This window comes from Amphibalanus amphitrite, unplaced genomic scaffold (genome assembly GCF_019059575.1).
Source record: "Amphibalanus amphitrite isolate SeventyFive unplaced genomic scaffold, NRLGWU_Aamphi_draft 000839F_arrow, whole genome shotgun sequence".
Lineage (NCBI taxonomy): Eukaryota > Metazoa > Arthropoda > Thecostraca > Balanomorpha > Balanidae > Amphibalanus > Amphibalanus amphitrite.
In genome coordinates, this window is record NW_024882333.1 from 164,175 (window position 1) to 180,896 (window position 16,722).

The 16,722-nt window shown below is 56.5% G+C and overlaps 2 protein-coding genes across 3 annotated transcripts; both read right to left on the minus strand.

The window, feature by feature from the left end:
• Positions 1–1,389: 1,389 nt before the first annotated feature.
• Positions 1,390–15,991, minus strand: LOC122366919. 2 transcript variants are annotated; one of them, XM_043339584.1, is made up of 3 exons: positions 15,611–15,991; positions 2,626–3,457; positions 1,390–1,977 (listed from the first exon to the last, which is right to left on the minus strand). In XM_043339584.1, exons 2-3 carry the CDS (start codon positions 3,454–3,456, stop codon positions 1,666–1,668), a joined length of 1,143 nt encoding a protein of 380 aa, XP_043195519.1. In that variant the 5' UTR covers position 3,457; positions 15,611–15,991; the 3' UTR covers positions 1,390–1,665. The 2 variants fall into 2 exon arrangements, with proteins under 2 accessions (XP_043195519.1, XP_043195520.1); XM_043339585.1 differs by having other exon boundaries at positions 2,626–5,376; positions 15,611–15,795.
• Positions 4,233–5,375, minus strand: LOC122366914. The gene has a single exon (XM_043339572.1). The coding sequence runs from the start codon at positions 5,373–5,375 to the stop codon at positions 4,233–4,235; it is 1,143 nt and encodes a 380-aa protein (XP_043195507.1).
• Positions 15,992–16,722: the final 731 nt, after the last annotated feature.

Consider the following 16,722-nt stretch of genomic DNA (forward strand, 5'->3'; position numbering starts at 1 on the left):
TTGAGGATGACCTTGACCTTGATCTTTGATTTTAAGCACATGTTTGGAATTCTCAGCTTCTCTTGTTTCGTTTGACACCCAATTTTGCCGGTTGTATGCATCCTGTCGTCCTTAAGAACGCTTACTTTGAGATCACTACACATATGCCGGTTTGTGCCTTTGACCTTGACCTCTGACCTTGAAAATTGACCTGAGGTCAAAAATTTTAGATGCTTTAGAATCGTTTCGTAAGGAACTTTCGTTTGATATCGCGTTTGTTTCCGTAGCTCCCTTATTTACGGAGATAGACAGGGGGGAACGCCCCCCTCCCGGGCTGCAGTGGTTGGGATTACCCCCGGGCCCGCCCGGGTTAAATGGAAATCCTAAGCTTATCATAGCCAATTGATTGGCTTTCATGAGATCAGACCCACTATCAGTCCGGTGTCTATGGGCCTGAGAGATATCGTACCTACAACTGCGCCTACAACCTAAATCTATCCTTTATATAGTTAGGTATAATGTAGTAGCGGTATTACACATGTTTAATTACACATGCTATTGAGAAAAAATGGGGGAAATGGTACCTATGGCCTACAGCTACCTATTGACAAGTTTTTAGTAGACCTCCTCCACACAGTGAGATCAGACATCGTTCATATCGTTTAAACTTTCGACATGTATTTGAATATCTTTGCCTAATGTCGTATTGTTATCGACCGTATCAAATCGCCCAGAACGAAAATTGGCTTAGAACATTCAATCGTTCAGATCGTTCGTTCCGATTGAAACTCCCGAATGAACGATTTCAGCGTAACGGTAGGTATATGATTTCTGGCTAAGGTGTGCAAAACACCGAATGCTCTAACGATTTAACAAACTCTGAAAAATGTCCTGGTAAGACCCTGTTCATTAGCTTCAACGGAACATACTGTGTACCTGCGTTGGAAAAGGCTTTATATTCATTTACATAAATACCAATCGTCCGCACTAATAGGAACCTAAGTTTATTTTGATCTCTGTCCTTCACTCATCCCACCTAATTCAAAGTGCTTAACGAAAAAATGACTGAACAGCCCCTTTTTCCTCCCAAGTCTCTGGGTGCCCACGTGCGTTAGCTAAAAGAATGACCAATGACCATGCAATGCATTATGTATTAGGTTCATACTTCTCATCAGCAACCGGACGCGGATGGACATGCAGTTGTTATTGAACATGAGTTTGGTGGTAAATTTGAGCCTAGGTATATAAGGCATATAAATTAGAAACATCCCTTCCCTGGAATGCCATTAATGTGGCGGATGCGTTTAATGTTGGTGATAGTGATTTACCGTTCCACTGATACCTATCATTCGCATCGCTTCGTGAGTTCTCTCATGTGTCAAGGTATTTCAGAAGTAAAAACACAACAGGTACACAGTCAGATTGTATTTCAGTTTCATCAATCAATTTCCACGCTGCTGTTTCATCGGTTTGTGATAATTTAGAAACCGAAGCGTGGCCCGTAAAGAATAACTGCGCTCAACTGGAGTTTGTGGCCGAGACCCGGCTCCGTGAGGACCCGTCCTCATCACGAGCCGTCCTCTGAGACGCTCCTCACACTGTTCTGCCGCGCCCTCCGCCCTCTGTCCTCCGGCCCCGTCAATAAGTTATTGAGCCGCCGCCGCGCCGCGCCGGCCGGCCGGCCGCTCATTTGCCGTACTGGAGCTGAACGGTTGGCTCCGGGTAGCTGTAGCCGCACTTGCCCTCCACGGTCTGGGTGACGGTGGTCTCGCGGTACTCTGGCCGGGTGACGCTGACCACCTTCTGCACGGGCCGCTGCACGGTCTTGGTCCGGTAGACGGTGGTGTAGGTATCCGGCAGCTGCACGGTGCTCGTCACGTACACGGGCACGGTACGGTACTCGGTGCGGGGCGCGTCCTTGACCGTCACTACCTGAGTGGCCTCCTCGTACTGGGTCTTCGGCACGTAGCGCGTGCTCTGCTCGTACTTGGTCTGGGCCTGTGGAAGGGGCGGTGGTCAGTCGACGGCAGGGGCACATGAAACACAGCGCACATCGCTCTCAGTTGAGCTATGGTCAGAGAGCGAGGCCGAAATACACACAGGAAGTGTGTGGCAATGTGACAGGGGGCAGTCGCCATGGAAAAAGGTGACACGAATCTAACTCCCTAGTGCATCCGTCACCACAATGCTGCTTTGTTATGCTTTCACAGTAAACAAACGGCTCTGACTGATTATCAGATGTCCCCTTCCTCTGCTAACCGCGCTGCTAGTTTTCACAATGACGGTTCTCCCTTTTCGCTGAGGCGGATTTCATTACGTGTCGATCATATCAGGGGAGGTGGCCTTTGTTGAGCTCCTACACCCACCCTGCCAGCCCACACACCGCCGCAGTGACACCCCAACCCAGAAATATTCCAAACAACTTCCCGTTTACGTTATAGGCCTCTCCTTGGTGATGTCAGAGACACAGCTGGCCAGTTTAGGAGCGCCATCAGGCGCATCGAACCGAAAGCCAACCGGCACAGCCCCGTGACTTGACGATGACGCTCCCCGTGACCCCAGTGAACAGCCGTGACCCCAGTGAACAGCCGTGACCCCAGTGAACAGCCGTGACCCTCCGCGACCCCATGACCTCAGTCGGCTCACCTGTGTGACAGTGGTGTACTGGACGTTGTTGCTGGTGACATAGTTGGTCTTCACCAGCGGCTGGACGCGGGTGTTGGTGTAGTAGACGGGCACGGCCACGGTGGTGTAGCGGGAACTGAGGCGCACGTCCGTCACCACCTTGGTCTGGTAGACCACGTCAGTCTTGGTGGCCGTCACCGTCACCGCCGGCAGGTACTGGGTCTTGACGATCTCGTTCACCTTGGTCTGCGTCTTGGTCACGTAGACGGTCTCTGCCGGCAGCACCACGGTGCTGACGTACGTGCTGGTGACGTAGTCGGTCCGGTAGGCGGTGCTGGCCGGGCCCGGCACGCGCTGCGTGATGGTGGTGGTGACGTACCGCGGCACCTCGACCGTGGAGCGCACGTAGGCCGTGCTGACCGCCTCGCGGTAGATAGTGGTCGGCTGGTAGGCGGTCTTCACCACCTGGCGCACCTGGGTGCGCGTCACGTACCGCGTGATCGTCTTGTACACGTTGTTGGTGATGTACTGGTCGGGCAGCTGCACCTGGCTCGTCACGACCTGGTCGCGCACGTAGGTGCTGGTGGCGCTTTGCACTACCGTCTTGGGAACGTACTCTGTACGCAGCACGGTGCGGTACACGTACGACGGCACCACCTTGGTACGCGTCACGTACTTGGTCTTGTACTCGGGCACCACGCGCGTGCTGTACTCAGTCTTCAAGTTGGTCTTGTACTGCTTCTCGACCACAGTTGTGGGGTACTCGATCTTGCACTTGGGGGCCTCGTAGTTGTAGCCGTCCGGCGCGGCAGCGGCGACCGAGAGGAGAGCGAGCACCAGCAGGGGCGTCATCCTGGAACACCGGCGGGGGAGGACGTCAGCCAACAGCTGCGACATCAGCGGACGGCAGCGAACCGACCGACTCGAACAGACAAGTCAGGCTAGAAGGGCAGGTCTGGTCAGGACAGAAGGGCTGGTCTGGTCAGGACAGAAGGGCTGGTCTGGTCAGGACAGAGGGTTAGAAGGGCAAGTTGACTGGAATATTTGACTGGAACGGTCGGAAAGTGATGAAAGGTAAACAGTCATGACCTGCTTGATCAAAGGGAATGAGTCGGCTGGGAAGATCAGGTTATTAAAAACACAGAGTGAACACTCAGGATAACTAAGGGTTTCCCAGATACAAACCAAGAAGTTATTAAGCGCAACAGGCTCGTAACATTACAGAAACGAATTGTAACTCACCTTGTAAAGTTTTGTAGTTGCCTAGGTGTGTATTGTGTAGTGGATGAAAGTCTGAAAGTGACGCAAAACAACGGAGATATTTGACAGACCATATATTTCACTCATGTACAGTACAAACGCATAACAAATTTGGAGCGTTTGTCATATCAAATGAAGCATTTTCTCGATAATGAGAACCGGATCCACTCGTGTTGTTGATGCCTGTCGCCGCCCCAGCAGGGGTCCGATGTTTGCTGTTAGCGCTGCATCGCGTTGGCTGGAAATTTCAGACTGGTACGCCAATAAATATCCCTCCGCTCCGGCCGGCCGCTGGGGACGACTGCGTCCTTCAGCGACCAGTCGGCCCCTCTGCTGCCAGCCCGCCGACTGGCCGTCCGGATCGCCGTCTAGAAGCGGAGAGGGTTGCTGGGCTCGGGGTAGCTGTAGCCGCACGGCTTCTTCACGGTCTCCGTCTTGGTGGTGTACTGGGGCACCACGCGGGTGGCCGTGCTGTAGATGGTGGTGTAGTCGGTGACGGTTTTGTACTGAACCTGCTGGCGCACCTGGCCCGGCACCGTGCTGTACTGGACGCCCGTGCTGTACTTGGTCCGGTAAACAGGGTAGGCCGGCACGCGGCTGCTGATTGTGCGAATGTTGGTGACGGTCACCACACGAGGCACGTCCACAATCTGCGTCTTGGTGTAGTACTGCGGCACGTACTTGGTACTGTAGATCACCCGCGGCACCACCTGGGTGGTGTACTGAGTGCTCGTCACCGTCACCTCGACCGGCACGCGCTGCTGCACCGTCTTGGTGAGCACCTGGGTGCTGTAGCGCACCTCGGTGCGCACCACCGGCTTTGTCTGGTAGACGGTGCGGAGGTAGGTCTCGGTGGGTCCCGGCACGGGCACGGTGCGGTACACGCTGGTGTAGGCCGTCACGTACTTGGTGCGGTAGACGGCCGGCTGCTGGCGCGAGTCCACGCTGGTGCGCACCACCTGCTTCGTCTTGGTGAGGTACACGGTCGGTCCGGGCACCACCACCGTCGTCACCGCCTGCATGTACTTGGGCACGTACTTGCTCTCCACGTTCACCTTGGTGACGATGCTGGTCTTGACCAGGGTGGTCGGCTGCACCAGGGTCGTGTACACGGTCCGGTAGACGTCAGTCACCACCTCCTTGTTCACCGGCTTGGTGAGGGTGTTCTGAACGACGCGCTTCTGTCCGGGGATCTGGACGACGCTCGTGCTGTAGCGCAGCTCGGTTTTGGTGACGACGGCAGTGCGGTACACGTAGGTGGGCTGCTGGGTGACGACCGTCGACACGATCTCAGAGGGCACCACCCGCGACGAGACCACCTGTTTGGTGGTGTAGCGGACTTCGGGGCGCACCACGGGCTTGACCGTGGTGCGCGTCACGTACTGGACCTCGGTCTTAGTGACGGGAGCCGGCGCCGGCGGACACTGGGGCGGCAGGTAGCCGCCGGGCAGATCATACTGGGCCGAGGCGGCCGCCACAGCCAGCAGCACGAGCAGGGCGCTGCGCACCATCCTGAAACCAGAGCCAGAGCGGGGTGAGCGGCGGCAGCGGCGTTGGACTGGGCCAGATGACGAGCGGACGAGTCCAACGCTGTGCTCTCACCCCGCTCGTGCTCTGGCCCAGGACACAGCGCGCGACACACTACGGGACTGACTGGGGCGGCGCGCCACGGCGTCAGCCGTAAATGAGTTGGCAACGAGGCAACTCTTATGGGCAACTACCGGCCAGTTAAGTGTAATCGTTACATCGTAATTGAAGCGAGGCATTCGTGTTTCAATATTTTCGTGTTACAAAATAAATTACAGTCGGTTCGTTTGGTGATGATGATTATTTCAGATTGCTTTGCTATTTCAAATCCAGATATAATTGCTGTCAGTCTGATCCTCTCCCAACCGCGGCACGAACATCACTCCCCGTCTGGTGATAATGTATTCCAGCCCGGGGGTACGGCGGCCGCTCCAGTTGGTCATCTCGCAATCGGGCGCGACCGGCAGGCACCGCAGGGCGGCGCCCACCCCGCCCTGGTGGCTGGGCAGTCCGCCGCCGCCGGCCGATGAAAGTGCGAGCGAACGGAGGTCGACAGGAGGTGCCCTCAGCCGGCCGAGGTCGGGAGGCTCCCCTGTCCTGTCAGCCGGTGCTGCAGCACCAGAGGGGTGCGACGGTACCGGGGCACCTGTTACACTCCAGCTACTGCACGGCACACACAGTCACCGATTTAGGCAGCCAGGCATGGGATGGGGACGGCCGTCAGAGGTGTGGTCACATTGCTGGTTTGATTCACAGGGTCGTGCAGTCCAGCCCACAGTTGCGAGCAGCTCCATCTCTGAGTGCTCGGAGAATGTCTCAGGTTGCAGGGGGCAGTTGACGTCTGACCTCGGCTCCAAACCTATCGGAGCTCTTATCTCGCGTGCCTTATGCATGGCTCCACTAAAAGGATTCGCCAATGCTGGGGTATCAAGGTCGGCTGGGGGCACGGTATTAGCATACCGGGGCGATCTCCTGGCCGGACTTGTACGGTGCTCTGAAGGAGATCGGGGCACTTTGTCGGCACGATCTGGCTCATCACTCAGCGACGACACGTACCGCCGCCCCCGCCCCCGCCGCCGCCCCCGCCGCGGCAGGGAGGAGCGCCGTGAGAGGGCGGCGACCGCCCATTCCGCTTCCTTCCCGGACTACCCCGCCGGCTGATGACGGGGCTGGCCGGCGCGTGACTGGCCGGCGCCAGGCAGTACCGGCCCCAGCACCACCGGAACAGAGACCAGACCTGTCAGCCGCCGAGCCGTGACCATTCAGGGAACAGGGAGCAGCGAGAACAGGACTCCCCGCATCTCAAACTGGTTTGATGTGAACCAATAAAAGACAAAGCACGTCGCATCAAAAGAGCTTTAGAGCATCTCTGATTGACAAGTTTCCGTATACAGGTTATGTTTGCATGTATTTTGATTGAATCATTTAACCTGTTTACGGAATCTTTGGTGCTCGTCAGTGCGCCCCCGCGCCGGCACCGCGTTAACAGCAGGTGTGTGGGCTGCCGGAGCTGCCCGGCTGATGTCATCCCCCCTCAGAGAGATGAGGGGGGACAGATGTGGGCGGCGGCGGCGGCGGCTCCGCCCGGCCGGCTGTCTCCCCTCCGCAGGGAAAGACCTCCCCGAGGCCGACCTTGGGGCAGGGGTCACTCGTCCCACGCCTCTGCACTGCCGTGAGGTTACCGCAGATCGGCACAGAAAGGCAGTCTGGCGGCGATCGGGGCGATTACGGGCGATTGCGGGCGATATGACGGGCGATCGCGGCAGCCCCGGCGCCAGGCCGTGACGCATGGTCGAACGGCCGACGGTGGAATGCGGCGGAATCCGCCGGAACGACTCATACCGGTCGGTGGCGCAATGAACGCACCGACAATGGGAATTGTCACCAAAGGCTTGTCGCTTCAGTTTCTCCCGAAAGCGGCTCAACTTTTACTGATGTGCCTACAAGCTCACACGTACTGAAATACTATTTGACGGATGCGACGGAGCAAACGCAATCCTGAAATGTCTGTAATACGCTGCTATGGCATGAATGTTGTAAACATAAATTTAGCCAGCATTGTTTAGACATCAGCCAAATGCCACCGAGCCGTGAGGTAATCCGTCCGGTTTGTTTCCTACCGGCGTCAACAGGTGTTCAAGTATGCTCTCGGAGGCGACTGCAATGACTCACAGGAGAGTAACTCTCCGGCCGTCGGCTCCCCACCAGCCGCGCCTGGTTCGGCCGGCCGCCAGACCAAATCGGGGCACAAGGAGGGGAGCACCGGGACACCCCGCCCCCCTCTGAGGGAGGGGGACGTCCGAGCGATCTCCGGAGAGAGGGGAGGGGCCGCCGGGCGCGTCTCGGAGCGTCCGAAATGACGCCGAGGCCGACCGCGCCCCATGGCAGATGTGTTGTAACACGACCGAAGACCGGCTGATGGTCAGCCCGCCCCGCCCGGCCTGTCCCCTCCGGAGCACGCGACCCGGCGGCCGCTGACCGGTCACGTGACCGCCAGTGAGGCAACCGTCTCGGCCGCTCAGCTCCGCGGAGGGAGGGGAGGGGAGGGAGGAGAGGCTCCAGTTGCAGACAGGTCCGCGAAATCGGCCGGAGCGCGGCAGGGCGCGGCCCGCGGCGGTCCCGAGAACGGCTGCCTGCTCCGCAGAGTGGCCCATGAACTCAGGGAGCCGCCGCCCTCCCCCCGAGCCCACTGCAACACAGTTTGCCAACTGGACAGTTTACGGCCTTTTTGCGCACGAATTTAGAAAAGACCAGCTGTTGGCCGCCCGGTTGGTAGCCGCCGTTTACAATGACTGCGTGAACCAAGCCATAGCTGTCATGACTGCCCGCCATCACCCGCGGCAGTGGTGCGTGCTTTGTGAGGGCATTGTTCCGCGGAGTTTGAGATAGTTTAGATGACGCCACCTGCGGCCCGGCCCGGTGTGACCGCGTGAAGAAACACCGATCGCTATCGCCGTCTGGGGCAATCACACCCGAATTAATGAGTTCAGATGCCAATCGCAGGTCAGTGGCGCTTAATGGCGGGTGTCGTTATACGGGAAATGTGAAATAGGTCATTAGATGAACCACCGGCGGTGTCAAACTCAATTACTCAATCGTCGCACTTTTGGGGAAGTTTGGGTGCATTAGTGTTCCAGTAAATTTATTGAATGTATTCCTTTAAAGAAAATGGAATCAAACTTCTCTAATATCGATTGAAATAATTTTGCAAACATTTTTATATCCTCACAATAATCTGCAATAACAGCGTCACTGAGGCTTTTGTTAGCAAAAACTTTCTCATGAGCGTCAAATTGGACGGCATAATTGGTATCGAGCATGAAGGTCATTTTGCGACCTTTTAAATTTTGTGAAGCCAGAGGTAAAATAAACGGTTTACAGCTGCATTTATGCAACCGCAGTGACAATCTCGCGCTTGGCAAAACATTTGGATCACCGCTCTGAGGGTATGTAGCGTGACGCAAGGATGAATGTGAGCCGTATAAGTGTGAGTCAGCTTCAGCGTCGAGCTGTGAACCGGTGACCCAGCATTGGTCATAGCCGCCGGCATCTGATGCCGGCAGGGCCGAGTTACACCCTGCAAGTAGCTGGGCCGGGCATGACGTATGGGAGCATGATTGGCTGGTTATGATGTGAGATATATGACGTATGACAGCGCGATTGGTTGGTGATGATGTGAGATGTGTGTCTGCGAGCTGTGGATGTGCCAGGAGGGGGATTGTGAGTTTAGTTGGCTGGAAGGTGTAGAGGAGAGCAGAATAGATCTTCTTCTTGTGCTGGACGGTGACTTTTAAGTCAGTACGACAAGCTATTTCGGCCTTCTCGACTAAGTGTTGTGATTATGACGTAGAAGAGGGCAGTGGTGCACCGGTAGCTGGTACCAATACCATGGAACCAGAGTTTCCTGCGCCTGCATTCGATCTGCGGGCAATACCGGAGTTCGACGGCAGCGGTGACGTCGTCAGATGGCTGGAGCAGGCGACACAGCTGTGTGCCCTGCGTCGTGTGTCACTGGCCGCTGTCATACCCACACGCCTGAGGGACCAGGCGTACGAGGTGTGGGCCACCCTCTCCTCCACCGAGCAGCGGGATGCTGCAATCGTCCGCCAAAAACTGCATCGTGCATTTGCATTGGGACCCGACGCGGCTATGTATGAGCTGTATCACCGACGTCTACAACCGGGCGAGTCTGTGGATGCCTACCTGGGATCAGTCAAGCGGCTGATATCCCTCATAGGTTCAGTGTCCAACGAAGTGATGACGACGCACTTCCTGCAAGGTCTGCCGCCGGAGGTGCGGCTAACAGTACGTAACAGTGCTGGAGATGAAACTCTCTCCTTGGAGCGAGCCGTCGCCGTCGCTAGGTCAACGTTGGCGATGGCGGCCAGGGAGAGAGCGACTGCATCGGTGGCTGTCGTCCAGCCGCCGTCATCATATGTACAGCAGCAGCGGGGAGCCAGAGGGACGGGTCGCCGTCCACCACTGCGGTGTTGGACCTGTAACCAGGTAGGCCACATCGCCCGGCTCTGCCCAAACGGGCACGGCGACGGCGCTACATCAGCGCCACGGGCTCCGCCGTCGCCAGCTGCCGCAGTGACCCAAGAGCCCCCATCATCGACATCAATGTAAATGGGCGCAAGTGCCGAGCACTCGTCGACACAGGGTGCAGCGAGACAGTGGTGTGGAAGGGCATGGTGTCCTGCTGGGAGCGGAGTGACGCCAGCTTGGTCGCTGTCAACGACAGCCCGGTGCTGTGCTGTGGGCGGGCTGTGGTCAGCCTTGGAGTGCGCGGGGCGACAGTGAGTGTGCGGGCGGTCGTCGTACCGGCCCGGTTGCTCGGCGTAGACGTGTTGCTGGGCATGACCGGCATTGACGCCCTGCAGGGCGTGAGTGTAAGTGGAGGATCCGTTCGCTTCGGGAGCGACAACCCAGTTGCGAGCGTCGACACGGCTGCTGTGGTGCAGCGTGAGGCCCCGCCGGAGCGGGAGGTGTGTCGAGCGGTCGACACGGCTGCTGTGGTGCAGCGTGAGGCCCCGCCGGAGCGGGAGGTGTGTCGAGCGGTTGACACGGCTGCTGTGGTGCAGCGTGAGGTCCCGCCGGAGCGGGAGGTGTGTCGAGCGGTCGACACGGCTACTGTGGTGCAGCGTGAGGCCCCGCCGGAGCGGGAGGTGTGTCGTGCGGTCGACACGGCTGCTGTGGTGCAGCGTGAGGTCCCGCCGGAGCGGGAGGTGTGTCGAGCGGTCGACACGGAGCCGGAGCTAAAGCTAAGGATTGACGAGACTGACTTCACGGCTGTGTTCGATGATGTGTGGACAGTCCGTTGGAAATGGGCCGGTGGCGTGGCTCCGCCCCCGCTTGGAAACTCGATAGCTCAGTACGGTGTGCCGAGTTGTGCGCGTGAAAAATTCGATGCAGAGCTGGCGCTGTGGATTAGTGAGGGCTGGCTGCGCGAATACGATGAGACGATGTACGGTCCCGCACAGGGATTGATCCCGTTGATGGCGGTTACTCAGGCAGCGAAGGACAAGGTGCGGCCGGTGTTAGATTATCGGGAACTCAATCAACACCTGACACGTCACACAGCCGACGCTGACGTCTGCGTGGAAGAGCTGCGAAGGTGGCGACGTCACGGACGCCGGGTCGCTGTCCTGGATCTGAAGAAAGCTTTTCTTCAGCTTCGTGTGGACCCGGCCCTGTGGCCGTACCAGACAGTCATCGTGCAAGGGCGGCGGTACTGCCTGACCAGGGTCGGCTTTGGGCTCAGTATCGCGCCTCTGATCATGAAGGCTGTGGTCAGGAAGGTGCTCGCACAGAGCCCCGGGTTGGCAGAGGCAGTGCTGCCTTACGCCGATGATCTGCTGGTCAACGAAGCGGTGGTCTCGGCTGATGAGGTTGCCGAGCACTTCGCTCGATTCGGGCTCACATGCAAGCCGCCGGAGCGGGTCGCGACCGGTGCACGTATGCTGGGCCTTCGTGTCGCCGAGAGCGACGGGCCGGCACTCCAGTGGAGTAGGGACGGGGAGTCACCAACGCAGGCTCCACCCGTGCTAACGCGGCGATCTGTCTTCGCGTGGGCCGGCCAGCTGACATCTCATGTGCCGGTCGCAGGCTGGCTGCGGCCGGCCGCTGCATGGATGAAGCGGACTGCCAACCGCCTCAGCCCGGACTGGGACACTCCGATCGTCAGCGAGGAACTACAACGTGAGGTGGATGAGGTGTCACGGCGGTTTCGAGCATGTGACCCGGCACGCGGCCAGTGGTGTGTGACAGGGACGAGCGTCGTGGTGTGGACCGACGCCAGCTCCATCGCCCGCGGTGTCGTGCTCACTGACCCTGACACGGGCGCCATCATCGAGGACGCGTCCTGGCTGCGTGCCGAATCGGAGAGGGACGTGCACATCAATATCTCAGAACTGGATGCCGCTCTCAACGGTGTCAACCTGGCGGTAGCATGGGGCTTCCGTCGCCTGACGCTCCGGACAGACTCGGTGACGGTGCACCGCTGGCTGAGTGACGCGCTGTCGGGTAAGGCAAGGCTGCGAACCAAGGCGCAGTCCGAAATGCTTATCCGACGGCGCGTGGCTGTTTTCCGTCAGCTCGTCATCGAGTACGAACTGGAGGTCACTATCGAGCTGGTCGCGTCAGCGGTCAACCGTGCTGATGAGGTGACGCGGGTGCCCAACGCCTGGCTGCAGACTGCCGACCAGCCAACCACTGATTCGTCCAAAGCACAACCGGTGGCTGTCGCTGCCATCACAAGTGCCTCAGCGAGTGACATCCGCACCATCCACGAAAACATCGGTCACCAAGGAGTTAGGAGAACGTTGTGGTACGCCCGACGTGAGCTGGGGGTGAGGCGGGTGTCAAAACCAGCTGTGCGAGACGTGGTCAGACGATGCCAGACGTGTGCCTCGATTGACCCGGCGCCGGAGCGCTGGCCCGGTGGGTCACTCGGAACAGAACGCACGTGGGATCGCCTGGCCATGGATGTCACCCACGTGCACGGCCACCCATACCTGACGCTGGTGGACTGCGGGCCGTCGAGGTACGCCATATGGCGACGGCTTCGCCGGGCAGGAGCTCTGGAGATTGTGAGTGAGCTGGAGAACGTGTTTCTAGAGCGTGGAGCCCCGGCGGAAATACTCACGGACAATGCGACAGAGTTCCGTGGCCGGGTCATGTTAGCGTTCGCGGCTCGCTGGGACGTATCCATCCGGTTCCGCGCTGCCTACGAGCCCGGCGGGAACGGCATCGTCGAGCGCCATCATCGTACCATCAAAGTGATGGTGGCCCGGCAGTCCTGCTCCGTTGCTGAAGCAGTCCATCGATACAACGTGACACCGAAGGATGGCAGTGACCCGGCCACAGCTCCAATCAACGGGGTGCTTCGACACCCTGGCCGAGACGTTGACGTGACGCCCCGCAGAACCTCAGACGAGCCTGGTGACGCCCTGCCGCTGAAGAAACCCGGTGTATACCAGGTAGGGGACAAGGTGTGGGTTCGGCGGCGGGGCGACCGATGTTTTGTAAAGTCAGACGAGGGTATTGTGACAGGCGTCGTTTCGGCCCAGACAATCGAAGTCGATAATGTCCCACGACATGTGCGAAACCTCCGACATCGGTTGACCGTCCCTGAATGTCCGAGGCCAGGGGCTCTGCGAGCGCCAACGGTGGAGTGGTCTGATGACAGCGAGTGTGATGGCGTGTGTGTGTCGCCAGCTCCGAGTGATGTGACGGAGTCGGACACGCGGCCGCCCAGCGTCGCTCAGTCCCCGGACCCCGATCCACCGACCGGGTCCGATGTGTCCGCAGACGAGAGTGAAACGTTCGTGCCTGCGACGCTGCGGCGTGGTACGCGTGTTCGAAGAGAGCCGGAAAGATATGGCGATGGTGTGCCAGAGGATGTAGTTGATGCGTTGATTGAATGACATGTAACATGTAGAGTAATGTGGTTCTTCAGAACCAGGGGGTGATGTAGCGTGACGCAAGGATGAATGTGAGCCGTATAAGTGTGAGTCAGCTTCAGCGTCGAGCTGTGAACCGGTGACCCAGCATTGGTCATAGCCGCCGGCATCTGATGCCGGCAGGGCCGAGTTACACCCTGCAAGTAGCTGGGCCGGGCATGACGTATGGGAGCATGATTGGCTGGTTATGATGTGAGATATATGACGTATGACAGCGCGATTGGTTGGTGATGATGTGAGATGTGTGTCTGCGAGCTGTGGATGTGCCAGGAGGGGGATTGTGAGTTTAGTTGGCTGGAAGGTGTAGAGGAGAGCAGAATAGATCTTCTTCTTGTGCTGGACGGTGACTTTTAAGTCAGTACGACAGGGTAATTGGCCGAGAGACCGTTACGAAAAGGTTAATTGCCACCGACAAGCCCTGCATCACAGCTCCTCTGCGCACGTTATGGTGTATGGCTCACGACCAGCGCTCGGAACGTATGACTTCGTTGAGAAGATACGGGCGGATTCACACCAGAAAACGGGACAATTTGACGGTGTTTAATGGCTGGGAGCGTGAAATTATGGCGGGGGACCCCTTGCCATTTAACGGTAGCGCTATGTGAAGATATTGTGCGATGGCACTGTTCTCAAAGCATGACGCCATTATATTGCTCAACAGTGACAGTTTATATGTCTCTTGAGTAAATGCAGACCATAACTGCTTGTGATGCACGTTTTCAAATTTTTAATGCTATAAGTTGCAACACCAATATTTCATTGCCCAACTCTGACAAAAACAGAGCTGACGATGGCAGCTGTGGTGTTCGCGGAGCTGTTCTTCCCACGCAGTAATGTTACGGGCGTATCTATACGTGTAAGGCAAAATCCACTTTTACTTTCTCTTCCGCCTACTTCTGCAAAACATTATACGTTGTTCGCTCGCCGCCTAGCCGGCTCAGAGTGGCGTCAGATCGTGGACGGGTTTGGCTCGGCGGGGTCTCGTGGGGCCCACCACGGACCAGAGGGGGTCTAGACGACAGGAGCTGTCGGCCAGAGGACCGCCTGCCCAGATGTATTGGAATTGCAAACCAGTTGCAGGCCTCATGAGTTGCACGATTTGGATCGCCACTCTGCATATTGCACACAGGTCCTACCAAGGTCGGTGTGCAATGCGAACCTCATCTCGAAGGGGAGGGGGTATTCAATTACTTTGTTGAGACACTAGAATTATGTATGTAAGCTGAAGCGGAAGAAGACTGAGCTGCAACGGCAATGATTTGAAATTCATTCAGTTACTATATAAATATCTTGAAAGGATTATAATTTTCAGTACGTTTTGCAAAAGTGTATCACTTCGATTGATGGCTTTTTATTGCGATACTTTTCGAGGGCAAGTACTGTATTTTGGAATAGTTATGAAAATAAAATAAAGTTTCATTATCCGAATCTTAGTTCACATAGAGCAAATACGCAAAATTATGAGAGTGGATATCCTACCTTACTTGCTAAAGGAGCTTTATGGGGAGCACTGCATTGCGCATTTCAAATTTGTGTTGCATTAGTGCATCATTTGAATGTGTTTCACTTTCAAATTGCTTTCCCTTTCTATCCTGTTGAATGTGAATCAAGGACAATTCTAATATGCAGCGCATTGGATGCATTGCAAAGCAGTTATAGTTAGACGGAGTAGACCATACGAGTATAGGTATGCCCTAACTGAATAGGATGAATCGCTTTTTCACTACTTCCATAAGATTTATTGCATTTTGAAATAGCATTTATGCGAGCTTTATGATAATGACTGATATAAATACAACAGCTCTGCATCAAATGTCTGCAAAGCTCAAATAGTTTTTTTTAACCTTTTCGCAGTTAAGTAAATTAAAAACGGTACACGGTACAATACATCGAAATAATATTAGCTGAAATATGTTCTTGCTTATCAAAGAAGATATTCGGAGACGGAAAATATTGATATTTAAATGTTCGTAAGCGTATTTCAGAGGGGTAAATGAAAATGGGAAAGGTTGAAAACGATTTTTAAGTAAAGCGATTCACGCGTTTTGTACAAAAAATTCATGACATTTTTATGGAATAATTGAGGAGGTACCTTTAGAAAAGTTACGAGTGTTATAGAGTTTTTAACACGTGTTGAACACACTCGCTGGATTCAGCAGACACTCATGCACGATCGGGCGGCAGTTGGTGACCTCTGACCGAGTAGGTACTCTGCCTGGAACACTGCCAGCACTGGATTCCGGTGCGGGACTCACCTGATTCTGAGTGAAGTGACGGAGGAGATCACGGAGGTCCGATCGCGGACCACAACCACTGCCGAGTGTGCTGCTGGCCCGGCGGCCGGCGCCCTTATAGGAGGCGTCGCCGCTCGGCCCGCCGCCGGCTGCTGACCTTCAGGGACCCGCGGCGCGGCCGGCGGCCCGGCTCATCTGGAGCACACTGCACGCGTACCGGTCACCGGCCAGGGGCGGGGGGGGGGAGGGGATTCGCCGCGACTGGCGGCGTCGAGTGGACAGGAGGTATCCGTCTCCGCCCGGGTCAACGCCGCCGGGCGGGTCACGGCTCGACTGCCGGGGTCACTGACTGGCCGGGTCACCACCGTTGGGGGAGGGGTCCTGGATAGATTACCACCATGCGTCGGGAGGGTCAATGCCAAGGCCACAAACGCCGTGTATGACACTGGGTCAAAGTGCGGCAGGGAAAGGTCAGGGTGGTCTCTGGTCACTGCCGTGGGGTGGGTCACTGGCTAGGTCACAGTGCCGCCGGTAAAGGCTGCAGGGAGACCTCGGAGACGGGACATGCCTACGGGTGATGAAGGATGGAAAGAGGTTGCCAATTGCCGTTCAGAAGCGCCAGAACAGGTTGAGGAGAGCAGCATGGCAAATTGATGACGAAAGGTGGCGGAAGTGATAGCGATGCCCGCCTCTCTCAATAGGCGCATTCAAGATTAAATTGCTGAACGCAGCTGTGGTAGGTGGTAAGCCGTTCCGTGCTTCTATTTCTCGGTTGATCTGATTTATTGTCAGTGGGTCACTAAGCGGAACGAGTCTCCCAGGTGCGTGAGTTTATGCTAAATAAGCAGTCTAAAATAATGTCCATCAAGACAGCCCATATTCCCTAAAATAAGACCAACCAAACCATACTGAGACCGGCGCGTTGGCACATACCACCACGTGAATCGTTTGTAGTTAGCAGGCCGAGTCCTATATTCCTATTATAGGAAGCGGTTTTTGTTGACGAGCCGTTGCGATTAATTGAATCGAAAAGAGCGCTGCGCATGAATTGGGCACCGACTTCAGCTGGTTGTGATATGTCGCTATGGCCTAAGGCCAGATTTTTTTGTGACCTTCCCAGTTCCTACTACAAT